Source organism: Aegilops tauschii, chromosome 5 (genome assembly GCF_002575655.3).
Source record: "Aegilops tauschii subsp. strangulata cultivar AL8/78 chromosome 5, Aet v6.0, whole genome shotgun sequence".
Classification (NCBI taxonomy): Eukaryota; Viridiplantae; Streptophyta; class Magnoliopsida; order Poales; family Poaceae; genus Aegilops; species Aegilops tauschii.
Window position 1 is genome coordinate 360,058,214 of NC_053039.3, and position 27,769 is coordinate 360,085,982.

A 27,769-nucleotide genomic window follows, 5' to 3' on the forward strand; every position below is an offset into this window, starting at 1 on the left:
AAGACTTGGTGATCAAGACAGGACTCCTCTCCACCAACATATTCGGCTAGGACTCTTGCTATCCTAGGCCTCTGGTGCACTATATAAGCCAAGGCCAGGCTAGTCGATAGATTAGTATGACATTACTCATCACACCTTTAGGTCTTAGACCACAACATATGATCTCGAGGTAGATCAACTCTTGTAACCCTATATTCATCAAGACCAATCAAGCAGGAAGTAGGGTATTACCTCGATAGAGAGGGCCCGAACCTGGATAAACACCGTGTCCCCTGTCTCCTGTTACCCATCGATCCATGACACATAGCTTGGGATCCCCTACCCGAGATATGCCGGTTTTGACACCGACAATGGTGCTTTCATTGAGAGTTCTGCTGTGTGATCGGCAAAAGGATCAATGGCTCGCCTGCAGATCAACTGCCACGTCGACGTCTTCGTCGCCGCCTCGACTAATCACCTTGGCTTGACCGAGGACTGTGGCCTACCTCCAATCATCATGTTCGGACGAGGGCCTTCATCAACATCAACTCTGATCTCTATCAAGATCATGGAGGAATCATCCATGGAGCTCGGGGGCTCGACGTCAACATTGCCCTCGGGCGACCATGCTGTTTTTCCGAACAGCAAACTTGTATCCGCTGCCACCACCTTCTCGAGCATCGCTTTGACGATTCCTTCGGTGGAATTGTGCGGAATTAAGTCTACAACAACCATGCAAAATTTTGTCGAGTTCCGATGGAGGAATCTCTGGCAATCTACGATATACCGGAGCCCTGTCAAATCTGGACGGGAATCTGGACAAATTTAGGGCGTGGTCTCCAGAGCCCAGCTCGGAGGTCCTTTGGAAGATCCAACCGTCCATCTGCTGCGGAATTCCCATATCTACCACCCCTCCAAATTTCAGCTCGATCCGACGGTTCAAACTCCGGGAACCTTCCAATGAGTGGACCAATTTTCGGATCTGTTTTCTGCGCGAATACGAATCCGGACCGAGTTCATGTTTCTTCATGAACGGGATATTGGACAACCCTTTTGAAGGAATTTTTTTCTAGGGTATTGTGTGTTGTTTTTAAACACGTATCCATAAAAATTTAAGCCTCCTCTGAGGTAATCTTCACTATCACGCTGGTGTCAAACCAGTCTGATAATATTGCTCTACGGCTACCGACCTGCGCTAGACACGTCACTGCTTTGTTGAGCCGAGCTCAACTTCTTCGGATCATCATCTCGGCAAGCCGAACAAGAGTACGGCATCGCGAAGGATAAATCATCACCAACATCGCTGCCCCACGGATTACACGGAGCGGGCACACCGGCATCGCCGCATGGTCACTTCATCAAGCCGGCATTGACCGCGTCACAAGTCACGACCTGCGTCGGCATGACCGCACTGTTGCTTCTTCAAGCCGATGTCCATCACGCCGAACTACTTCAACACCTCGGCTGACATGGCAGCTGCAACGTCTTCTCACCGACCTGCTCCGTCACCTCGGCTGGACCGGTGACTTGGCTATTTCTTCATCAACATACTCCGGTGACTTCGGCGTCATCAGCCGACCAGCTTCGTCACGTTAGCTAGACCGAGGGCTTTCTCTCGGCAAGCCAACCTTTGCCAGCATCGCCATGCCATCGCTTTATCGCGCATCAGTCAATGGGTGTGCGGATTGAGTCCCAATTTTGGGAGTCACCTTTCTTCGGATTGCTACAACAAATAAACCAGGTGCTATTTATCCTAGTAATCTTTGCTTGTTTGGATTTATTTTTCCCAAGGAATTATTACTCTGGTTTGTTCCATCATCTGTACACAGGTCTATCAAATGGTGGCCGCATTAACGGCGGTCACATGGTGGTTCGGTCAGTTTCCATACATAGTCCGGCGAATGCCGCATCTGGAACTCGGACCGACCTGTGAAGTAATGGACTTCGACTACGTCACGTGGTCTCTTCGGCAAGCCGACGCCATCGTCCCAATCGGCATAAATCGGCTCGCGTGATCACCTTGTTGGTCGTGTTGCCATACCGACGTGTTCGGTTGCCTCGGGGACTTCGGCATCGTTGAGAAAGCTCTACCTCATCGAGTGTTCGACACACGGGCCATATTTCTTTTATTACTCACTTTGCATAAATTATCAATTATGCAACTATTTTTTTTAATTTATTATTATTACTATTATCTCCGGTTTGCACTATTTTTTGTGCACAGGTAAATGATCCGGGTCGGGCAGTGTTGTCACCTCGGCATACTGACATACCACGTCACCTCGGATGGACGGGGGGCTTCGTCATCACTTCATTAACCCACGCCGGGGACTTCGGCGTCACACTGCCGGCCTGCTTCGTCGCCTCAGTCGGACCCGGGGTTCCACCTCGCCACATTGGTCGTGCTACGTCGCCACTTCAGAGTGCCGAGCTCTTCGCTCCGCCACCTCGGGATCGGCTCGGGGGCTGGGACCTTGTCCCGCATCAAGCTCGGACCGCGTCATCAACACCGAGCACATTAACCAGCTAAGTTGCTTCCATGCTCAAAAACTTTCAGTTCTAAATTTTGTTCGGTTCGACCAAGCATTATACTTTTTTGGCAAATAGTTGTTTGTGAAAAACTTCCTTGTCAAAACTTTGTTTGTGACACACAAATTCAAATACCCCGTTTACTTGGGGGCTTCCTTTATGAAGTCATTCCTCTTGCATATGATTATACTTGTATGGCTTCGTTCCTTGTTCGTGTATTATGCCACAATATGCACCATGTTGACTTAAGTGTTCCGCAAGCTGGGTTGCCTTGCTCCTGTGTTTACCCCTACGTTCCCGATTGTTCAGCTAGGGAGTAAAGGGAGCACCTCTGCGATTGTCACGATCGGGTCATCTGAGCTCGGACCTCAGACTGGGTGAAGTCGAAAGCTAGCGCTCTTATTGTTTTCAATCATGGTCGGCACACAATGGAACTCATGAGTACAAAAAATCTATTGCACAAGTCTCATAGTAACAATGAGCAACCGAAGAAAGGTATCGGTGGGGGTACTATTTTCTTCGAAGATGCTTCTTACACTTCGTCAGTAATATAGCATAAGTTCCCTGAGCGCGCTTTGTCTGTTACAGCCTTATGGCCTGATTGCCTGGTTATCGAAAACACCGTCGATATTCTCGACAGGTGGAGTACATAACACTTTTCGGCCCTTGACCGAAGAGGGAGAAGCTGATGGTCGGTTAAGACGCGTTTAAAGTTCGGGTGAACACAAATATGATATTAGTACTTCGGTACATATAATCATTATACATAAAATTCTTTTACCCAAGTCACTTGGGGGCTCTTAAATTAGCATGAGCTATTTTATAATAAGTGTTCTTCTTCTTAGTCGTTGCAAAGTCTTTTTCTATCACTCCTTTTTTCGACGCGAGTGTGTGGTCAATAGCCGGGGAGCCTAATTTCTCTCTCAAAGCCGCTAGAGTTTAGTTTGCTAAACTGGCCTAATGAGAAGTTCTCCGCCTTCGAGATAGGAGATTGAAGCCGTAGGCTGACCCGCTTTAAGTCTTGAGATGGGATGTGTCATGTTAAAACACGACAGAAGCACATTTTTTTTCTAAGGCCAATTTTCGGATTGGCACCGAACACTTCATCTAGTTCGGACGACCAGTTTTTACTGAAGTTTTTGGTTTTCCAAGCCCATGGCACTTTTAAAACTATTTGTGTGTTTCCAGCATAAGTCTCGCTGTGCACCGCCGGACACCTTTAGAGATTCGGCAAAAACATTCTCGGATATTGCTATATATTCGTCGGTTTCGAATTGTGACTTCGGTCAATAGTTGGGTTGCCCGGCTCCTGTGCTTGCCTCCTACGTTCCGCTTTATTCGGTTAGGTGTGCAAAGGGAGAACCGCTGCGATTGTGCTTCCAGCTAGCATGGTTAAAGCACCTCAGTGGAGAAAGCCGAAAACTGACTGTCACAATAAGCGCAAACTGGTCAGCGATCCGATGACTGTGTTAAACTATAAGATCGATAGAGGTCACCCCATGTTAAATGACGGGCCGTTCATAACATTGGCCGAAGTGTTTACGGCTTGACCTCGGCTGTCGCCGAACACTAACCGGGGGCTCATAGCTAGCTTCCCCAGTTTAAAGCTCCTATGACTAAGTGAAAGTTATAAAGCTCGCATATCTGATCACCTCATTTCCGCTAACGCAATCACCTTTGGGCACCGAGACGTCGTCTAAGGGCTGTTTTGTTATTACGGAAACACCCTATGTAGCATCTACAAGGGGGTGGAAGCCGACGATGGGCCACTTTCAACTGATAAATGGTCGCAACGGAGTCAAAATAAACATATCATCGGTGTTTGTATTTAATATACGAGGGCCGCCTTTCGTAATCATCGTTATAAAGCCATAAATATGCATCAATTTGACTTAAGATTTTGGTCAAGCTGGGTAGCCTGGCTCCTGTGCTTACCCCTACGTTCCCGATTGTTCGGCTAGGCGGTAAAGGGAGCACCTCTGTGATTGTTACTACCGGGTCATCCGAGTTAGTACCTCAGACTGGGTGAAGCCGAAAGCTAGCAATCTTAAAGGATCACATTGGTCGGCAACGACGAAAGTGAAAATTTTGGTTCATTAATACCATAGAGTTCGGGAACTTTCCCCGACCTAAATCCTCAATATTTTCCTCCCACATTGATCGGAGGTGAGGTTTCATGATCATGATAAGCATGACAACCCAAAGAAAGGAACCAATAGCGGGACTATTTTCTTTGGAAGATGTTTCTTACATTAAAAAGTAATACAACATATCTCTCCGCATACCTTTGTTTATAAAACCGTATGACCGGATTGCCTTGTTTGCCGTAAACCTTTGCCCTTATAAAGGCTTAATAAAGTAGGACAAACACTCCCCAGCTACTGGCCGAGGAGGTCGAAGCCGATGGTCGGTCAACAAAGTTTTGGACAATGCGGATCCGAGCATTAATGATGTCAATTACTTGGATACATATAATCTTACACATAATTTGTGATTTTACTCCGGATATCGATCCTTAATTCGGCCACCTGTACCCACATTAAGGCTCGGGGGCTACTGGGCTTCACGCTCATTATTTATAAATATTAAAGGGGCACATCGATCCCCTGATCTGGTGTTGCCACCCGACCAGTGTCTCGGGGGCTACTGCATTGGCAATCCAATGCAGAAAATTTAAGTGCAATATAGTTTTCGAAGAGATTATGATCCTCAGGTTGGTCGGCCGCACCCAACCTGAGTCTCGAGGACTTTGCACACCGCTTTTTGTGTCCCGAAGTATTCTGCCGAGCTAGGAGTTGATCCTCAGGCCGATTTTGCGAATCAACCTGAGTCTCAGGGGCTACTGGGATCAGCGGTCTTATGTCATCCTTCGGGTGCATCTCGGGTTTTTGACTGATACAAACCTTGAGGGCTATTGGCTATATATCTCAGCAGAGAATAAATTGCACCAATCAAAAATATTGACGAAAAATTGGCCCGCAGTCGGGGTGGTGCACCACCTCGGAAGCAGTCCGGCATAAAGCTCGGGCGCCAGTGGCTAGCTCCATAGAGGGCATTTCCGGCATTGAGCTCGGCTAAACTCCTTCAACTTTTTTTGATCCAAGGTGATCTATGACACCTCGAATACAGTCAGGCGTTGGAGCTTGGACATAGTCCGGCGTTGGAGCCCGGATACAGTCCGGCGCTGGAGCTCGGATGCAGTTCGGCGTTGGTGCTCGGCTGCAAAAGATACATCGAATGTAGTCCGGCGTTGGAGCTCGTACGCAAGAGGACACTGCCGCCCGGGAACAACTTCAAACCCGAGGTGTGGCATAAAAATAACAAGGCTTTGATAAAGGCCGATAACTTAAAGGGGCTCCTTGGATACCCGACGTGTAAACTCTTCGAATTTACTTCGGCGATCCTCAAGAAGGTGAGAAGATAACCAGTTTTCAAGACCGACGACCGAAGATGAAGAACAGTTCGGAAGGATCGAGGAGCGTCCCCAACTTGAAGACCGGTTCAGGGGGCTACTGACGGTGTCCTGGACTAGGGGGTACTCAACACATCGTCTCCCGACTAGGTGGATCGGGCCGAGGACCCCCATGGCGGTTCACTCATGGGCCACTTCGGGCAGCCCATGCCGCATACAAGGAGTATTCCACAAGACTTGGTGATCAAGACAAGGACTCCTCTCCACCGTCGTATTCGGCTAGGACTCTTGTTATCCTAGGCCTCTGGTGCACTATATAAGCCAAGGCCAGGCTAGTCGATAGATTATTATGACATTACTCATCACACCTTTAGGTCTTAGACCACAACATATGATCTCGAGGTAGATCAACTCTTGTAACCCTATATTCATCAAGATCAATCAAGCAGGAAGTAGGGTATTACCTCGCTAGAGAGGGCCCGAACCTGGGTAAACACCGTGTCCCCTGTCTCCTGTTACCCATGGATCCATGACACATAGCTTGGGACCCCCTACCCAAGATCTGCCGGTTTTGACACCGACATCCACCTCCTGGCCCAGCTCCAGTGCTTCAGGGGTCTCTTTTGGTCCATAAAAATCACCGTAAATTTTCAGCCCATTCCGAGAACTTTTATTTCTGCACAAAAAATGACACCACCGTAGTTGTGCTGAAAACAGCGTGAGTCCGGGTTAGTTCTAATCAAATCATACCAAAGCCATATAAAATTGTTGTAAACATGGCATGAATACTTCATAAATTATAGATACGTTGGAGATGTATCAACATCCCCAAGCTTAATTCCTGCTCGTCCTCGAGTAGGTAAATTATAAAAGAAATAATTTATGAAGTGTGAATGCTAGCATAGTGCATAAATTTGATCAATGATAGTTCCAAACACCTTTTCTAGCATCATTATATATCATAAACAGTAGCTCATCTCATAAAACTTCTCATGATCAAGTAACAAGCAATTCACATGTTAAAGTATAGACCATAAAGTTTCTTGAAAACTAACAAACTATGTTCTGAGTCACCAAACAATTGCAATTCATCTTATTTTCAGGAAGGGTCTATGTAAGAGCTTTGATTTAGCAAATTTCACATACTCAACTATCGTATAGTCTTCCATGATTGCTAACACTCAAAGCATAATTTTAGAACAAATAGCATCCGTCGAACACAGAGAAATAAAGGGGCTTAATGTTTCGCCTCTCAACTTATTTATCATATAGATAATTGTCAACAATAATAGTTCATGATCAAATATATTTGAATGGCCATATATGATTCCCCACCACATGATGCTTGCCAACTAATGGATAATTGAGGTTGAAATAAGAAGGAATACTATTGACTCTTGCATAAAAATAAATACATGAAAGTAAAAGATTGGCCCTTCGCAAAGGGAAGCAGAGATTGTCATGCACTTTTTATTTTTGGATGTGCAAACCCTTAATGAAAAGGAACGTCATGTTGTATTGCCCTTTGTGATAGGAACCCTTATTATCCAGTCCGTTGCTTTTATTTCTTTACCATCACAAGTTCGTACAACAATTATTTTCCCTTCCAATAAAGATCATACATATTTAGGAGCAATTTTTATTGCTTTTTGCACCGATGAAAACTTACTTGAAGGATCTTATTCAATCCATAGGTAGATATGGTGGATACTCATGGCAAGAAACTGGGTTTAAGGATTTCTGGATGCACAAGTAGTATCTCTACTTAGTATGAATTTTTGGCTAGCAAAAGATCCTAAGCAAGCACCACATGTTGGAGGATCCATAACAATATAACTTCTATATAAATATACCCGAACATAACTCATTACATTGTCTTCCTTGTCCAACTTCAACTAATTTGCTCAAGTTTGAAAATAATTAATGGGGCTCACAATCATAGAAGATTTCCGAGATAGTATATTTATATGTGAAATCTCTCTTCCTTCAATGTTCTTTCATGAATTGTTCAAGTGACCAATGTTGTGTTTGCTAACTTTCAATAAATTTTACCACCTATACTTATATGTGAAGTCATTACTCCCCATGGGATAAGCATATGAAACGTATATAATTTCAGATTTATGATATTCAATTCATTCAACCATTTACTCATAGGATATAAGTGAAGCACGAGAGTAAATGACAAAACTACTCCAAAAAGATATAAGTGAAGATCAATGAATAGTCAAATAGTTAAAATGGCCATGTGATGATTCTCTCTCATTCAAGATTTCAGATCCAATGATTTTATTCAAACAACTAGTAAAATGAAAATACGCTCCAAGCAAAACACATTCATGTGACGAATAAAAATATAGCTTCAAGTAAGGTATATCGATAGTTTTGAAGACGAAAGAGGGAATGCCTTCCGGGGCATCCCCAAGCTTAGGCACTTGAGTCTTCCTTGAACATTACCTTTGGGTGCCTTGGGCATCCCCAAGCTTAGGGTCTTTCCACTCCTTATTCTCCTCATATTGACATCTCACCCAAAGCTTGAAAACTTCAATCGCATAAAACTCAACGGAACTTTGTGAGATGGGTTAGTATAGTAAAACCAATCTTTCACTTGGGTACTATCAAAGACAAGTTTCATAATTTTTTACACATAATGTATACTGTACTCTAAAATTTCCACAATTTATATTAAGCAATATAAGTCATAGAAACTATAAAACAAGCAAACTATGCATTAAAAACAGAATCTATCAAAAACAGAACAGTCTGTAATGATCTGACAAATGACCATACTTGTGATACTCCAAAAATTCTGAAAAATAGGAAAATGTAGGAAATTTGTATATCAATCATGTGTAAAAATTTCAGATCAAAAGCACGTTCCGGCGAATTATAGAAATTCCTGGAGTGAGCACAAAAGTTTCTGTTTTTGCACAGAGTCAAGTCACTTATCATCCATACTATCCCAAAGGCTTTACTTGGCACTTTATTGAAACAAAAACTATAAAACATGATTACTACAGTAGCTTAACCATGTGAACACACAAAAACAGTAAGGGTAAATATTAGGTTGTATCTACACAAGAACTTTTATTTAAAGCTTTTTAGCTAAGCAATGATAAAGCAAATCACTACCTTTAGGTACTGTTGTAAACTCATTCCAATTTCATATTAGCATTATATCTACTGTATTCCAACTTCACCATGGTTCATACCCCTCGATACAACCCATTGATTCATCAAAATAAGCGAACAACACATAGAAAACAGAATCTGTCAAAAACAGGACATTCTGTAGCAATCTGAACATTGACCATACTTACGTAACTCTAGAAATTATGAAAAATTAGGAAAAAAACAATTTTCATAGCAGTACTGTGTAAATTTTTTAGAAACTTTGACATTCTAGTAAAAAAATTAAATTCACGCACTGCAGCCAAAATTTCTGTTTTTGCACCGCACATAGCAAACAAGCAATCTAATCAACCTAAAGTCAAATCTTAGCACATTATTTTTATAATACAATGGATATATACAAGGGGATAATTATTTTTGAGAAACTTCCATGAAAAAATCTACATGTTTCCATGAGCACGGACACAAGTGTTCAAGGTCGACCCTCACTTCTCCTATTCATAAGCTTCCAATCACTTCTCTTTTTGAAAAAGTTTTTAGGCATAAGAGGCAAGTAATTTTTTGTATTTTGAATTCTTCTATTTTTTTTGTTTGTTTCACCCACAACTAAAGAAAACGAAAACAAAAGGGAAAACAAAATCTACTTAGTGAAGAAAGCAAACAAGCACACATGAGAATATCAACCCCACGCTATTGCTCCCCAGCAACGGCGCCAGAAAGAGCTTGATAATCCCCAAGTGCAAGGAATCATCGTAGCAATTTCCAAAGGTGGAAATGATAAGTATGGAGTGTCGAACCCATAAGGAGCTAAAGGTAAGATCAATATTCTCTCAAGTCCTATCTGCCACTGATACGACTCTACGTACACCGAACGTTTGCTTCCATCTAGAAACGAGAAATAAAACTACGTTGTGGGTATGAAGAGGATAGTTTTGCATGATATCAGAGAACTGGAATATAAAAATGGGTGATGTTAACATAAAGTTAGAATATATTATAATATATTATAAATAGCGAGTGTGGAATAATAATGGGTCGGTGTGCAGAATTGTCCTAGGCAATTGTTAACAAGATCGGTAATCATTATTGCAATTTTATATGAGGGAGAGACATAAGCTAACATACTTTATCTACTTGGATCATATGCACTTATGATTGGAACTCTAGCAAGCATCCGTAACTACTAAAGATCATTAAGGTAAAACCCAACCATAGCATTAAAGTATCAAGTCCATCCGCAACTATTAAAGATCATTAAGGTAAAACCCAAGCATAGCATTAAAGTATCAAGTCCTCTTTACTCCCATACGCAAACAACCCTCTTACTCGGGTTTAAGCTTCTGTCACTCTAGCAACCCACCATAAGTGAATCATGAACATATTGCAAACCCTACAGCGGGGACCCCTCACGTGTGCGCGGCACGGAGGGCACCATAGGACAGCACCATTATAAAACATACAACTCAGACCAATCTAGATCATCAATCAACCCAGAAGACAAAACAAATATACTCAAAACATCATAGGATGGCAACACGTCATTGGATCATAATGTGGCATAAAGCACCATGGTCAAGTAGGGGATTACAGCGGGGTGCGGAAGAATGGACCGCTTAAAAGAGATGAGGAAGGTGATGAAGAAGGTGATGCTGATGAATACGATCACTACAGCGATGGTTCCCCCGGCGGCACGCCGACGCCACCGGGAGTCTCCCCCATGGCATCCCCCCTAGATGGGGAGAGGTTCTCCCTCTGGTCCATGCGCTCCATGGTGATGATGGCCCCCTCCGGCTTCCTCCTCCATGGCCTCCGGTGATGATGCCCCCCTCCGGCAGGGTGCCGGAGAGGGCCTAGATTGATTTTTCGTAGGTACAGAGGCTTGCGGCGGCGGAACTTCTCGTCTAGGGTTATTTACGGAGGTTTCTGTATTTATGAGAATTTTTGGCGATGGTCTCACGTCAAGGGGGTGCCCGAGGGCCCACAAGCCGTAGGGGCACGCCCTGGCGGCTTGTGGCCATCTCGTCCACCTCCTGGCCCAGCTCCGGTGCTTCGGGGGTCTCTTTTGGTCCATAAAAAAATCACCGTAAATTTTTAGCCCATTCTGAGAACTTTTATTTCTGCACAAAAAATGACACCACTGTAGTTCTGCTGAAAACAACGTCAGTCAGGGTTAGTTCTAATCGAATCATACCAAAACCATATAAAATTGTTGTAAACATGGCATGAATACTTCATGCATTATAGATACGTTGGAGACGTATCACGTGCCTGCGCGGTTGTCGGTGGTGGACTCCCCGATTTAGATCTGGAGAGGGCGGCTCCTCTGGCCGGGTGTACACGGGCGGCGTGGCCTGAGGTAGCGCAGGTCGGCCGTCGCCAGTGGTTCCAGTTGCGGGTGGTGGCCTAGCGTGGGGGCGTGCTTTGGTGGGGCTGTGAGGTGGTGTCTGCGGCTGTGGGTGCCTCTTCCAGGAGCGTGGGTGGTGCGGGTCAGTGGGGGCGGCGACGCTCGGAACTGGGTGTTGTGCCCTTGCAGGCGGTGCTGGGTGGTGGAACGATCCTCCTTCTCCTGGCTCTAGGCCGACAGCATGGCTGTGAGTCAGGGTTCGCGCTCGGGTGGATCTGTACGGGGCCCGAGGCAAGTCGAAGTTCGCACTCCGGGTAGGTGTGACCGGGCTCGATCCGGATGGTGGTATGACTCTTTTGGAAGTCGGGGCGACAGTCCTACATGGTGAGATTTTGCGCGTGGCTCTACGGTGAGTTGCGTGTTAGCATGACGGCCCCTCCTATTGGCTATGTGGGTAGGAAGGGGGCGGTGGTGGGTAGTCCTGGCGTCGTCCTGGCTCATCTGGTGGTGGCTCCGTGGTCCGGATCTGGAGGTCTCGTGCTGGTCCATTTGGTACCTTAGGTGGCTATGGCGAGGATCCGAGCGAAAGCTCCGCACTTCGGTGCCGACCATGCGACCATAGTGATGCCTGCGGGTGTCACTTGCCTCTTGGGGGCGTCATTATGTATCTCTTCCCCGTTTCAGGGGTTCCTGGTGAGAACCCTAGCCCGTCGTTTCGGGATCGGTGGCAGTGGCGCTCCGCGTCATTACCCTCTTGGGTGCATTGTCGGGGAACTCAGGTATCATCTGGTTACAGCGCGTTGGCGCCTTCATGCTTGCTTTGATCCTGGCATGAAGCTTCTTCGGTTTTGGGTGGAGTGGATTCGTTGGTGTTCTCTCATTTACACGTATCCTCGCAGTCACAGTCCTCGGTCCTCACTATCGCATTGGCTGGATCGAAACTCCACGATCCGGAGCGAGAGGACATGCGCTTACGATACCTTGGTGTGTTCGGTGCATCGGTGTCCCGTGGTTTCCCTAGGCGGTGCCGTTTTGGTTCGGTAGTCTAGGTCGCCTCATGTTAGTGTGGCGACGCCTATTTTCTTATTTGGCTAGCTGCGGGTTGATGGCGTCCTCGCCGTGACTGGCTTGTATGGGGTTCTTTCCATCACCTTGCATCGCTTCGGCCGTTTGTGTTTTGTTCAGGACCCAGTCTCATAAGATTTTTTTTTCCTGTCTCATAGGATTTTTTTCCCCTGTTTCGTGTGGAAGAGGTTGAAAGTTCAAGCAAACAGACCAACCCGGCATGGCACCATGTACAGTTGTACATCATGTCGGATCGGCCGATCGACGTGGCAGCCAGGTAAACCGAACGTGCGTTTCCCCGACCAATAGCGATCCTCCTTTTGATTCCGCATTATCCATGATCCAGATAACGCACATACGCCTCCCGGTCTCCCACTGGTCCATCTATCCAGTCTCCTAACGCAAGCGAATCGCAGCCGTCGGTCGACGCAGTGGCGCCAACGTACGCCGTCCATCTGGACCTCCGGGCCCCAGCTGACCACACCCACAAATCACCGAAGCGCAGCTCAATACAAAGGGCCAAGCGCAGGTGAGGAGAGGCAGAACCACCACACACACCGACGCACTCTCACTCTCCTGCCGCGGTGCGCCGTACCTGCTCTCTAGACAAGATGTCGTCGGTCAGTGCCCGCGCTCCCGTGGCCGCTCTCCGGCCAGCGGCGTCAGCGTCGAGCCCCCGGTTCCTGGGCGACTCCGGCCGCGTCGGCCTCGCCAAGTCCACACGCCGCGACGTCGCCGTCCAGGCCAAGGGGTCGTGGCTCCCCGGCCTCCCCTCCCCTGCCTACCTCGACGGCAGGTGGGAACATAACAATAACACATGATGCGCTTCATGCAAGATGCAGCGCACATACTTGTATGCTAATACTCTTTGTTGGATGGATCGTTCAGCTTGGCGGGTGACAATGGTTTCGACCCGCTGGCGCTGGCGGAGGACCCGGAGGACCTGCGGTGGTTCGTGCAGGCGGAGCTGGTGAACGGGCGGTGGGCGATGCTGGGGGTGGCGGGGATGCTGATCCCGGAGGTGCTGACCAAGGCGGGGCTCCTGAACGCGCCCGAGTGGTACGACGCCGGCAAGGAAACCTACTTCGCCTCCTCCTCCACGCTCTTCGTCATCGAGTTCATCCTCTTCCACTACGTCGAGATCCGGCGGTGGCAGGACATCAAGAACCCGGGCTCCGTCAACCAGGACCCCATCTTCAAGAGCTACAGCCTCCCGCCCCACGAGTGCGGCTACCCCGGCAGCGTCTTCAACCCCCTCAACTTCGCCCCCACCCTCGAGAACAAGGAGAAGGAGCTCGCCAACGGTACCTCCATAGTCTCTCTTCTTCTTCTTCTTTTTTCAAATATCCAGCTAGATGGCTGGCTTCTATTTCATGATCCATCGTCTCTTCTGGACCCTCGGTTCCTAATCGGACGGCTCTTGTTAATTTTTGGAATTTTTTTCATTCATTCATTCAGGTAGACTGGCGATGCTGGCGTTCCTGGGGTTCCTGGTGCAGCACAACGTGACCGGCAAGGGCCCGTTCGAGAACCTGCAGCAGCACCTGGCCGACCCATGGCACACCACCATCATCCAGACCATCTCCGGCCAGTAAATCCGTCGATTTCACCGACCGGGGAGGTTTCAGGTGGTCTGAATTGTTATTTTGGGGTACTGAGGATGTACAAAGTGTGGAGGAGTAGGTGGACAGTGCAAAAATGTGTTGTAATCTTAAAGCTCCGGTGGTGAAACTTTCTTCTTGTGGATTCGCCCATGGCTTCCGATGGAGGCTGTACTTGTAATATCACCCATGCGTGTTATTCTAAACATGGCAAAACATACTACTAGTTTGAAGCATTAGTCTCGAATTAACTGTGATATCACCCGTGTTATTTTAAACAAGGCAAAATATAGTTTGAAGCACTAGTCCTGAATTCGATGTGATGATACCAATAGTAAATCAAAGCAGAACTTCATACAACACCGGGCTCGCAGATGTAGAACAGCAGAATCAAAGAAGAAGAAAAAGGAACCAGTATATGAAGTCACAGATACACAACATCAGTCCCAAAACTACAATTTCGTTGTATGGAATGTGCAACAGCACAAGATTAGAGTCCTTCAAGGCTCAACGTACAGTGCGTAAAAATTGGTTAAGAATTAAGATCCTATTGGAAGAGGCGGCCAACTGATTCAACAAAATTCAGAACTAATATATGTATATCCACATGAGTTTATCCTAATTAGCAACAACGAGTAACTCAGCAGAAAACTCGGCAATCTACCCTTGGCACATACAATCTGGGGCAGGATAAGTATAGATAGATTGCTTCGGCTTCCTCAGCCGGATCTGCCCGTATCTACCTTTGTGGCCTGCCTGTACAGCCTGCTGAAACTCTGACCACTCCATGCTCTTGTTCACAAATATGTGGCCAAGCAATGTCATGTTCGGCCTTATCGTCTTCAAATTCCTGTAGGCCCGGTGGGCCAGCTAAATCAACCATAATCTAGTTAGGACCAATAAAGAAAGAGGAGAAATCTCGCGAATACAGCAGAGGCCAACAGGATTTACCAGTGCATTATGCATATTGCCAGGAGAAGCAGAGATGAAAACATCGCTGTGCATGCTGATATGGTAGTCAAGAGCTGCTAGCACAGAAGCCTTCCCTTCAACATTAGCAAGTTCATCTGCCGATGCAAGGCTCCTCTTGTCTTCCATCAGCGGGAAAAGTTTGCGCAAGCTAGAGATCCTAGCTTCCCCTCCATATACCTTAATAGGTGATGTATGTTAGACCTTTCTACTTCCACTAAGGAGAATAAGCGAGCGCAGGGAGTCAAACCTTGTGAGAGGCAAGATAAAATCGAGTTGTGCTGTCAAAGCCAAGCGCTACTAGTATCAACCCAATCTCTTCTGGAGTCAACGGGCAGCGTCCTGTGTTGCGAAGCTCCTCATCACTTAACTGTGAATTTAATACCCTCCCTTGCCAGATAACTTGCCTGTACTTAGCCAGAGCTAATTTTTCAGCTCTACCACCGCCAAAGTCACAGGCAGAATGCGCAGCCATATCCTGAAAATGGAGGTCAGCTTGAGATGTTTCAGAGTGGCAATTCCCCGAAGAGAACAAAAAAAATATATACATACGACTTCCAAATATTGCAGAAGCCCTTCCATTTACCTTATCGAAGCGGAGATGTAAAACTGCGTAGTTTCCATCCTGATCTGTGTTTTCTTCTACAACTTGTTGGGCAAATTCAGTGGAATGCCCCTGGACTGGAGATCTCAAGCGCTTCTCAAGGGTCCTCCCCAATGAGGTAATGTAAGGCACAAAAACCAGGGCTTCAAAGTTAACTTTACAGCGCAGGCGTTGAATGTCCACAGGCAAATCATCAAATGCAAGGCGGTGAGAAAAGGGGGCAATGGCTGCAATGCCATAGCTGACAAGGGAAACAACACGTACATGAGATTCTTGGTGAAGTATTCCCCTCACAAAGTAACCAACTATTGAAGTTAGACCACAAATTATAATGTTAATGCTACAAAGCCTGTTCAGTGGCCATCAACCTGGGCTAAACATGAACTGCAGTTTCTTAGCATTATTATGCCATGCAATATATGTCAAATACCACCACTGTTCACAAATACAAGATGTTTTGAATATTTTAATATGGACTACATACGGACTGAAATGAGTAAACAAACACACTAAAACGTGTCAACATACATCCGATTCAGAAAAAAGTTAGAACATCTTATATTTGCAACATGTGTCAGTACAAAGGGTACTGCAGATCTTCACTTACTCAAGGGGTCTAGAGAAGTGACTATATGACCAAAGAAATCACAAACCTTTGCAGGATAGGACTGACATTCTCTATATACCAATTAGCTGAGGCATGAACAGGTGCAGTTTTTATTCTTGTAGCACGTATTCCTGTGCCATAGAACTCTCTTTTGCTCCACGAATATTCTTTTGGTGGACTTCTCACTATTGAAACCTCGCCTTTTAGGGTGTTGATAAAGTGATCCACATTGAAAATATCTCCGAATGAGCTGCAGCACAACTAAAACTTTCACTTCCAATTTAACAGGAGAATATAAAAACTAAAAAGATACAGTAGTACTCTGAAACTTCAAAAGCACCTTGAGTCTTTCCAAACAGGGTTTACTTCAAGATGTGGAATCACAAGAGTAGCATTCAGAATCTTAGCAACCGCAACAGCATCACATATCTAGAGAACAAAAAGAAAGAGCCAGATGGTATAAAATCTCAACCAAGCAAGCTGTCTTAAATCTAACATCATGAATCTGGTACATAAAAAATGTGTTACCCCCATTCTTTGCTGGTTCAGGCCACCATCAAGAAATACTTGTATGTACCCACTAGGTTCCGAAGGTAACCCTACACTTTATATAACCAAATGCTTAGTGATCTGTCGCAGCAGGAGGCATATCATTACATAACCATGTTATCTCAGAGTGTTACCACGAGTAATCGATGACCTTATGCATGGTTTCCACCCCTGATCAGGCAAGGGTGTCCAGAGATCTCTCTTTTGTTCATCTGGCTGTACAGAAAGCAAGTTAGACTTCAACATAACTACTTCCATTTTTCATCTGAGTTCTGAATACTCACTATTGTCCATCGCAAAGACTCATTCAAAAGAGACTCGTGCATTGGCTTAGGGGCATTCCACTCCTGCAATACATAGTCATACACATTGTCCACATGATTAATCTTAAAAATATAATATCGCAGTTTGCAGAAATATTTACTAAGGTCCACTTGAGTTGCCAATCTATCTTCATAGCCATAGTACTAATCCAGTACATATGTTATTCCCAATACTGTCATGGACTCATGGTAGCTGAGTACAGTCCCACACTGCCACAAAATGCATATAAAATCTAGTAATCACATATTGTAGACCACTGTCCAAACCAAAATATTCTATGCAACTGGCATGATGCTATCCATCAGAAGAATCCAGATCTTGCACACTTTGCTTATTTACAGGTTGCACACTTTGCTTATTTACAGGTACCTCCGCATCGACATACATATGCCAAATAAACAAATGTAATTTCGCACTTCCAATTCAACAGGACAGAGAGTCATGAATTCGCCACATCATTTCACCTTCCACATACATTCCTCCCCCAACAGTGCCAATCCGTCTAGATTATATCCAATTTTCGCGCACCCAAGACAATCGGACTCGGCAAAGTGGCAAACTAGCAAGAAGAAGCGTAGGAAGCATCTAGAAAAGCAGAAGATCGCCAATATGACGATACACCGGCTCAAATCGAATCGACTGGAGGGGAGGACGGCGACTATAGGGGACGCACCGAGAATAGGGAAGGGAAGGCGCGGCCGAGCGGGGAGAACAGCGCGGGGAAAATAGCCGGGAGGAGCACGACAGCGGCTGCGGCGGCCAACGCCGGGCCCCTCGCCGGAGGCGACGAAGCCGACGGCCTCCGCATCTCACCCGTCTCGGGTGCGAAGACCAGGTGGAAGAGAATCCTACAAGGCCACAGCAATTGACTGACGTGACTGAGCCCGGCTACGAGGTGGAAGTGGGCCTACTGTGTTCAAAATTGGCCCATCCATTTCGGCTCCTCCGTCCGACGGGAGGACTTCTGCCAGGAAATTTGCAGTCACCCCTCAAAAGAAAAGGAAATTTGCAGTCAGATCCGATATTCTAAATATCCACTAGTTAATGTAATTTTGCCTAAAAAAACTAGTTAATATAATTACCCCTAAAAAACTAGTTAATATAATTACCCCTAAAAAAACCAGTTAATGTAATTTCGCCACAACAAGAGGAAAAAAAGGAAGAGGGGGGGGGGGGGGGGATAAAGAATTCACCGCACCATCTCACTCTCCACATAACTTACTCCCCAACAATACTAGTCCGTCTAAAATATATCAATTTTCACGCACCACAGATGACTCGGCTCGGAAAAGTCACAAACTAGGCGCAGGAAGTAGCTAAAAAAGCCAACTAGATCGCACATATGACGCTACACCGGCTCAAATCAAACCGTGTGGAGGAAAGGATGTCAACTGTAGGGGACGCACCGAGAATAGAGAAGGGAAGGCACGACCGAGAGGGGAGAACGGCACAGGGAAAATAGTCGGGAGGAGCACCACAACCACTGCAGCAGCCAATGCTGGCCCCCTCGCCGCATCTCCCTGTCTCATTTTTTTAGGGGACCTCCTCGTCTCAGGTGAAAGTGAATCCTACAAGGCCCCAACAATTGTGACTTGGTGAGCCCGGCTACGAGGTGGAAATGGGCCTATGTTCAATGGACTATCGGGAAATTTGCAATCATATCACATTTCTTAACAAAATTTGCAACCCCTCAAAAAAATTGCAACCTCTCAATTTTTCTTTTGCAGAATGTCTCAAAACAAATTGCACTTGCTCAATTTTTTTTGAAGTTACGCTAAAAAAAGTTCCGGGCTAATCTAAACAAAATCATGACATGGTAAAGAAATCTTGTATCAACACTATCACAAGAACCCCTCACAACATGTCTTTTAAGGACCACAACATGTTTAGTAACAATTGAAATGGGAGTTTGCAGAAGGAAGTTTGTGAAGGGATTAAGTATGTAAAGTAAGCAGATTTTTATTTCTATAAACCGTTGTTTGGTACTCCCTCCGTAAACTAATGTAAGAGCATTTAGATCACTATTTTAATGATCTAAACGCTCTTATATTAGTTTACAGAGGAAGTAGTATATGATGTGAATTAAGGATAGTGTAACGGCCTGGGATAGTACTACCCGAAGTAGAATTACTTGTTTTTTTCTTGCCTCGTGTCATCATGTCCTCAGGCTTCAATTTTGAAATGATGTTCGATTAAACCCTCAGTAGTATTGAAAATGTCAACCTATAACTAACTTCAATATTTAACAAAATGGCTAGATTTCTTGAAACCCTAAATATAGCCTTCAACTTATATTAGAAAGCACCCAATTGAAATTTTTCGATAAAAGGTGGATTTTATTGACCCAAAATGAAGCATCAAGTGGATACAAACGTAATGAGCACACACCCGTCTTTTGCACAGTTAGGATGCACACAATCAAATCAACGCACATACACAAAAAAGCGTCGGCAAATAGCAAATTCATATAAGTCCAAAGCTATTCTTAAGCAAGAGAAAAAGGCAAAAACCTGAAGCGATCAAATCCGTGATCGACAAACTACAACAATGATCACATCCGCACCAACCATCTGATGGCACCATGAGGAAAATGAGGTTCTTCAACAACAACGCCTTCAGAAAGGAAGCGACACTCGAACGCCGCCGTCACCTGATCCAACCACCAAAGGCCAGAACCTACGATATAAATTTTTGGAATAATTTATCGCAACTTTTTGTTCAATCCATGTTATTGATTTATTTCCATATAAGATATAAATGAATACAAGAAATATCTTTTTGCGGTTTTGATTTAGGCCAGCAAGGCTACACCTAAAATTTCATCAAGTTTGGAGCTCATTTAGGCCCTCAAATATTTTACAATGATGGCAATCAATTTTTGCATAGTGCTAAATTAATAAAACATTCACTGTTTCACAGGGGCGGCCCATTTGGGTCTTCCTTAACTATATATCGCCACAGAGCCCATACCTCGACCCATTCCCATACCTCGACCCATTCCTCGTGGCCTACTTAGCGCCCATTAGGCGGCTTTTTACTAAGCCCCGCCCACCTAAGCCCAGGTAGCCAAGTGAAAAATCCCCATGTGCAGAGAGTATTGTAGCACTTTCTAAAGTAGGGGTGGTAAGTATGGAGTGTCAAACCCAAAAGGAGCTAAAGATAAGATACCTATTCTGTCAGGTTTTATCTGACACTGATATAACCCTACGTACACCAAACGTTGCTTCAACTAGACCTTTTAGTAAAAGATAATTTCAAGTTTTGGAGAAAGTGAGTGGAGTAGCGGCGGTAGGTGTTGTGAATTCATCCCAAGAAAATTAACTATAATACTAGATTCATAATCATGCTTTGTATTTTTATATGTGGGAGGCCTATGCTAACATGCCACAAAATCCATTGATCGCGTATACTCATGATCGAAACCCCCAGCAAGCATCCACAACTACTAATAGTTTATTAAGGTCAAACTCAACCATAACATTAAGAGCTAAATGTCCTCTATATCCTATATGCAACCCTTAACAAACTCGCAACATGGTAATACTTGTCACTCCGACAATCCATCCTAAGAAAATTTGTGACATATTTGCAAACTCTAAAGTGTGATCCAACATAGGTGCGCGCTCATATGTTCAGCACTAAAGGACATCACTATGCAAGTCCTATCAATCATAATAGATCAGCAATCACCATAGGACAAAAGGGATCTACTCGGACATGATAGCAATGCAACGAATCTTTAGATAAAAATTCCTAGCATCAGACACCATGTTCAAGTAGAGGATTACATAGGTTTATGGGTATGTGGACCACTACAGAGAGTGTGGATATGGCGATGGAGATGGTGGTGAAGTTGATGGACACGATGGATACAATGGTGGTGATGATGGTTCCCTGGCGACGCTCCGACACCGCGGGAAGAGAGGGGAAGAGGGAGTGAAAGAACATGCGGTGCCCCCATGTTTGGTTTTGGTAATTGATGACAATCTCTATGGACTAATGGTTGCCTTGAGTTATATTTGAAGGATTTGTCCATAGGCATTTCTTGAAGTTCATGTGTTGGTTTCAAGGAGTTTATGTGGTGACCAAGGTGTTATTAAGGAATTATCCAAAGATTGGTCATGTGAGAGTTGAGCTTATTTGCAAGCATGTCTTGGAGAAGAAGATTGTGTGATCATTCATGTATATCTTCAAGACATCATCCAAATGAAGAGAGTTGAAAAGATTCATGGTTGATCAAGACTAAGTCAAGAGTGAATCAACTTGATCAACTCACAAAGCGTAGAAGATGTACCGAGAGGGATCAAGCGATCCCATGGTGTGGTAAACATTGTCAATTACGCTTTGTGTACTAACCCATGATCTTCGTGAGAGTTCTTTGTGGGGTTAGGTTGCGGTGTGCAAGTTCAAGTGAAGCATCATGAAGAGATCAAATGCTTGAAGCTTGCCGTCCATTGTGGTGACAATGGACTTGTGAAGATGTTGCGGTGTGCAAGTTCAAGTGAAGCATCATGAAGAGATCAAATGCTTGAAGCTTGCCGTCCATTGTGGTGACAATGGACTTGTGAAGATGTGCGGAAGAGTGGCTCACCCATAGTGGAGCATGGGGGAGAAATCAACTAGTCTTCATCGAGCCAACGCAACCAAGAAAGGTGGTCCAACTTGAGGGAGTCAAGATCGTCATCATCTAGCTCAAGTGGACCATGTGCAAGGCAAAGGTTTGCTCTTGATAGGTTTTCTATTTTACCGGTCTCATGATGGTAGTTGGGAGACCGGGTTATAGGATCGATTGTCATACTATCAAGGGGGGCTCTCGATGAGTAGCTTGATCGTATCGTTCATAGAGAGCTCAAACCATTGCGTCCTTGCATCATCTTTATTGGTTCTTGTTTGGTTCTTCTCTTTGTGAGTTTTGGAGCTTATGGTCATCTTGATGACAAGCTCGAGTTCATCGAAAACGGAGTTCACTCGCATCTTCTATGATGTTTTCGATGTTGGAGGTTATGCCGGTTCTTCTCGGTTGGAGGTTTCACTCCTCTATTTGTTGGCATACCTCCCCTTGTTGGTAATCGTAGCATAATTTTAAAATTTTCCTACACTCACCAAGATGCATCTATGGAGTATAACTAGCAACGAGGGGAAGGGAGTGCATCTACATACCCTTGTAGATCGCGAGCGGAAGCGTTCCAATGAACGTGGATGACGGAGTCGTACTCGCCGTGATCCAAATCACCGATGACCGAGTGCCGAACGGACGGCACCTCCGCGTTCAACACACGTACGGTGCAGCGACGTCTCCTCCTTCTTGATCCAGCAAGGGGGAAGGAGAGGTTGATGGAGATCCAGCAGCACGACGGCGTGGTGGTGGATGTAGCGGGTCTCCGGCAGGGCTTCGCCAAGCTTCTGCGAGAGAGAGAGGTGTTGCAGGGGAGGAGGGAGGCGCCCAAGGCTGTAGCTTGCTGCCCTCCCTCCCCCCTTTATATAGGCCCCCTTGGGAGGGGGGGGCGGCCAAAACCCATCTAGGGTTGGGGGGCGGCGGCCAAGGGGTGGAAGGGGTTGACTTGCCCCCCAAGGCAAGGGGGAAGTCCCCCCACCCTAGGGTTCCCAACCCTAGGCGCATGGGGGGAGGCCCATGGGGGGGCGCCCAGCCCACTAGGGGCTGGTTCCCTTCCACTTTCAGCCCATGGGGCCCTCCGGGATAGGTGGCCCCACCCGGTGGACCCCCGGGACCCTTCCGGTGGTCCCGCTACAATACCGGTAACCCCCGAAACTTTTCCGGTGGCCGAAACTGGACTTCCTATATATAATTCTTCACCTATGGACCATTACGGAACCTCTCGTGACGTCCGGGATCTCATCCGGGACTCCGAACAACTTTCGGGTTTCCGCATACATATATCTCTACAACCCTAGCGTCACCGAACCTTAAGTGTGTAGACCCTACGGGTTCGGGAGACATGCAGACATGACCGAGACGCCTCTCCGGTCAATAACCAACAGCGGGATCTAGATACCCATGTTGGCTCCCACATGCTCCACGATGATCTCATCGGATGAACCACGGTGTCGAGGATTCAATCAATCCCGTATGCAATTCCCTTTGTCAATCGGTATGTTACTTGCCCGAGATTCGATCGTCGGTATCCCAATACCTTGTTCAATCTCGTTACCGGCAAGTCTCTTTACTCGTACCGCAATGCATGATCCCGTGACTAACGCCTTAGTCACATTGAGCTCATTATGATGATGCATTACCGAGTGGGCCCAGAGATACCTCTCCGTCACACGGAGTGACAAATCCCAGTCTCGATCCGTGCCAACCCAACAGACACTTTCGGAGATACCCGTAGTGCACCTTTATATTCACCCAGTTACGTTGTGACGTTTGGCACACCCAAAGCACTCCTACGGTATCCGGGAGTTGCATGATCTCATGGTCTAAGGAAAAGATACTTGGCATTGGAAAAGCTCTAGCAAACGAAACTACACGATCTTTTATGCTATGCTTAGGATTGGGTCTTGTCCATCACATCATTCTCCTAATGATGTGATCCCGTTATCAATGACATCCAATGTCCATAGTCAGGAAACCATGATTATCTGTTGATCAACGAGCTAGTCAACTAGAGGCTTACTAGGGACACGTTGTGGTCTATGTATTCACACATGTATTACGATTTCCGGACAATACAATTATAGCATGAACAATAGACGATTATCATGAACAAAGAAATATAATAATAACCATTTATTATTGCCTCTAGGGCATATTTCCAATAGTCTCCCACTTGCACTAGAGTCAATAATCTAGTTCACATCACCATGTGATTAACACTCACTGGTCACATCACCATGTGACCAACATCTAAAGAGTTTACTAGAGTCAACAATCTAGTTCACATCACTATGTGATTAACACTCAATGTGTTCTGGTTTGATCATGTTATGCTTGTGAGAGAGGTTATTAGTCAACGGGTTTGAACCTTTCAGAACCGTGTGATTTAAGAATATCTATGTCATCTTGTGGATGCTACCACGCGCTATTTGGAGCCATTTCAAATAATTGCTCTACTATACGAATCCGGTTTACTACTCAGGGTCATCCGGATTAGTGTCAAAGTTCGCATCGACGTAACCCTTTACGACGAACTCCATCCCACCTCCATAATCGAGAAAATTCCTTAATCAGGTACTAAGGATAAGTTCGACCGCTGTCATGAGATCCTTTCCCGGATCACTATTGTACCCTCTTGACCAACTCATGGCAAGGCACACTACATGTGCGGTACACAGCATAGCATACTATAGAGCCTACGTCTAAAGCATAGGGGACGACGTTCGTCCTTTCTCTATCTTCTGCTGTGGTCAGGTCTTGAGTCTTACTCAATACTCACGCCTTGTAACACAGCCAAGAACTCCTTCTTTGCTGATCTATTTTGAACTCTTTCAAAATCATGTCAAGGTGTGCTGTCTTTTGAAAGTATCATCAGGCGTCTTGATCTATCTCTATGGATCTTGATGCCCAATATGTAAGCAGCTTTATCCAGGTCTTCCTTTGAAAAACTCCTTTCAAACAACCCTTTATGCTTTCCAGAAATTTTACATCATTTCGGATCAACAATATGTCATTCACATATACTTATCATAAATGTTGTAGCGCTCCCACTCACTTTATTGTAAATACAAGTTTCTAACAAACTTTGTATAAACCCAAAAACTTTGATCACTCCATCAAAGCGTATATTCTGACTCCGAGATGCTTGCTCTAATCCATGGAAGGATCGCTGGAGCTAGCATACCTTTTAGCATCCTTAGGATCGACAAAACCTTTCTGATTGTATCACATACAACCTTTCCTTACGAAAACTGGTAAGGAAACTTGTTTTGACATCCATCTGCCAGATTTCATAAATGCAGCTAATGCTAACATGATTCCAACGGACCTAAGCATCGCTACGGATGAGAAAAACTCATCGTAGTCAACTCCTTGAACTTGTGAAAATACTCTTTGCCACAAGTCGAGCTTCATAGACGGTAACATTACCGTCCATGTCCGTCTTCTTCTTAAAGATCCATTTATCTCAATGGCTTGCCGATCATCGGGCAAGTTCACCAAAGTCCATGCTTTGTTCTGATACATGGATTCTATCTCGGATTTCATGGCCTCGAGCCATTCGTCGGAATATGGGCCCACCGTCGCTTCTCCATAGCTCGTAGGTTCACTGTTGTCTAGCAACATGACTTCCAAGACAGGATCACGCATTACTCTGAAGTAGTGCGCATCCTCGTCGTCCTACGAGGTTTGGTAGTGACTTGATCCGAAGTTTCATGATCACTATCATAAGCTTCCACTTCAATTGGTATAGGTGCCACAGGAACAACTTCCTGTGCCCTGCTACACACTAGTTGAAGCGACGGTTCAATAACCTTATCAAGTCTCCACCATCCTCCCACTCAATTCTTTCGAGAGAAACTTTTCCTCGAGAAAGGACTCGTTTCTAGAAGCAATTACTTTTGCTTCCAGATCTGAAATAGGAGGTATACCCAACTGTTTTTGGGTATTCTATGAAGATGCATTTATCCGCTTTGGGTTCGAGCTTATCAGCCTGAAACTTTTTCACATAAGCATCGCAGCCCCAAACTTTTAAGAAACGACAACTTAGGTTTCTCTAAACGGTGTCGTCTCAACGGAATTGCGTGGTGCCCCTTTTAAAGTGAATGCGGTTGTCTCTAATGCCTAACCCATAAATGATAGTGGTAATTCGATAAGAGACATCATGGTATGCACCATATCCAATAGGGTGCAGCTATGATGTCCGGACACACCATCACACTATGGTGTTTCCAGGCGGTATTAATTGTGAAACACTTTCCACGATGTCTTAATTGTGTGCCAAACTCGTAACTCAGATACTCATCTCTATGATCATATCATAGACATTTTATCCTCTTGTCACGACGATCTTCAACTTCACTCTGAAATCACTTGAACCTTTCAATAATTCAGACTTGTGTTTCATTAAGTAAATACACTCAGCATCTACTCAAACCATCTGTGAAGTAAGAACATAACGATATCCACTGCATGCCTCAGCACTCATTGGACTGCATACATCAAAATGTATTACTTCCAATAAGTTGCTCTCTTGTTCCATTTTACTGAAAACGAGGCTTTTCAGTCATCTTGCCCACGTGGTATGATTTGCATGTCTCAAGTGATTCAAAATCAAGTGAGTCCAAATGATCCATCTACATGGAGTTTCTTCATGCATATATACCAATAGACATGGTTCGCATGTCTCAATCTTTTCAAAAAACGATTGAGTCCAAAGATCCATCTACATGGAGCTTCTTCATGCGTTCTATACCAATATGACTCAAATTGCAGTGCCACAAGTATGTGGTACTATCATTACTATCTTATATCTTTTGGCACGAACATGTGTATCATGGCGATCGAGATTCATTTCAGGTGCAAGACCATTGAAGGTATTATTCAAATAAACAGAGTAACCATTATTCTCCTTAAATGAATAACCGTATTGCGATAAACATGATCCAATCATGCTCAATGCAAACACCAAATCTCGATGGTAGAGGGAGCATGCGATGCTTGATCATATCAACCTTGGAAACACTTCCAACACACATCGTCATCTCACTTTTAGCCAGTCTCCATTTATTCCGCAGCTTTTATTTCGAGTTACTAACACTTAGCAACCGAACCGGTATCTAATACCCTGGTGCTGCTAGGAGTACTAGTAAAGTACACATTCATATAATGTATATCCAATATACTTCTGTCGACCTTGCCTGCCTTCTCATCTACCAAGTATCTAGGGTAGTACTGCTTCAGTGACCGTTCCTCTCATTACAGGAGCACTTAGTCTCGGGTTTGGGTTCAACCTTGGGATTCTTCACTAGAGCAGCAAATGACTTGCTGTTTCATGAAGTATCCCTTTTGCCCTTGCCCTTCTAGAAACTAGTGGTTTTACTAACCATCAACAATTGATGCTCCTTCTTGATTTCTACTCTCGTGGTGTCAAACATCGCGAATAGCTCAAGGATCATCATAACTATCCCTGATATGTTATAGTTCATCACGAAGCTCTACTAGCTTGGTGGCAGTGACTATGGAGAACTATCACTATCTCATCCGGGAGATTAACTCCCACTCGATTCAAGCGATTGTGGCACTCAGACAATCTGAGCACATGCTCAACGATCGAGCCTTTCTCCCTTAGTTTGCAGGTTTAAGAAACTTGTCAGAGGTCTCATACCTCTTGACGTGGGCACTAGTCTGAAATCCCAATTTCAGTCTTCGGAACATCTCACATGTTCTGCGACGTTTCAAAAACGTCCTTGGTGCCACAATTCTAAACCGCACTGAACTATCACGTAGTCATCAAAACGTGTATGTCAGATGTTTCGTAACATCTACAGACGACGCTGAGGTTCAGCACACCGAGCGGTGCATTAAGGACATAAGCCTTTTGTGCAGCAATGAGGACAATCCTCAGTTTACGGACCCGGTCCGCATAATTGCTACTACCAACTTTCAACTAAATTTTCTCTAGGAACATATCTTAACCAGTAGAACTAAAGCGCAAACTATGACATAATTTGCAAATACCTTTTTGACTATGTTCATGAT

The 27,769-nt window shown here is 45.0% G+C and overlaps 2 protein-coding genes across 2 annotated transcripts; one reads left to right on the plus strand and one right to left on the minus strand.

Annotated features, from left to right (window-relative positions):
* The first annotated feature begins 12,878 nt into the window (after positions 1–12,878).
* LOC109773842 (chlorophyll a-b binding protein 1B-20, chloroplastic) lies at positions 12,879–14,298 on the plus strand. The gene is made up of 3 exons (XM_020332564.4): positions 12,879–13,257; positions 13,350–13,765; positions 13,920–14,298. Exons 1-3 carry the CDS (start codon positions 13,073–13,075, stop codon positions 14,054–14,056), a joined length of 738 nt encoding a protein of 245 aa, XP_020188153.1. The 5' UTR covers positions 12,879–13,072; the 3' UTR covers positions 14,057–14,298.
* A 183-nt stretch (positions 14,299–14,481) lies between these two features.
* LOC109773841 (O-fucosyltransferase 31) lies at positions 14,482–18,012 on the minus strand. The gene is made up of 10 exons (XM_020332562.3): positions 17,789–18,012; positions 17,076–17,138; positions 16,926–17,007; positions 16,771–16,841; positions 16,583–16,671; positions 16,289–16,492; positions 15,618–15,876; positions 15,282–15,509; positions 15,014–15,211; positions 14,482–14,932 (listed from the first exon to the last, which is right to left on the minus strand). The coding sequence occupies exons 1-10, from the start codon at positions 17,921–17,923 to the stop codon at positions 14,723–14,725; spliced, it is 1,539 nt and encodes a 512-aa protein (XP_020188151.1). The 5' UTR covers positions 17,924–18,012; the 3' UTR covers positions 14,482–14,722.
* Positions 18,013–27,769: the final 9,757 nt, after the last annotated feature.

Excerpts from the sequence above, each read along its gene's own strand:
- LOC109773842 (XM_020332564.4), top strand. The coding sequence starts at position 13,073 with ATGTCGTCGGTCAGTGCCCGCGCTCCCGTGGCCGCTCTCCGGCCAGCG. Across the intron at positions 13,258-13,349 it reads CCTGCCTACCTCGACGGCAG|CTTGGCGGGTGACAATGGTT; the intron begins GTGGGAACATAA and ends TGGATCGTTCAG. Across the intron at positions 13,766-13,919 it reads GGAGAAGGAGCTCGCCAACG|GTAGACTGGCGATGCTGGCG; the intron begins GTACCTCCATAG and ends TCATTCATTCAG.
- LOC109773841 (XM_020332562.3), bottom strand. The coding sequence starts at position 17,923 with ATGCGGAGGCCGTCGGCTTCGTCGCCTCCGGCGAGGGGCCCGGCGTTG. Across the intron at positions 17,139-17,788 it reads CCTTCCCTTCCCTATTCTCG|GAGTGGAATGCCCCTAAGCC; the intron begins GTGCGTCCCCTA and ends TATGTATTGCAG. Across the intron at positions 15,212-15,281 it reads TTTATCTTGCCTCTCACAAG|GTATATGGAGGGGAAGCTAG; the intron begins GTTTGACTCCCT and ends TCACCTATTAAG.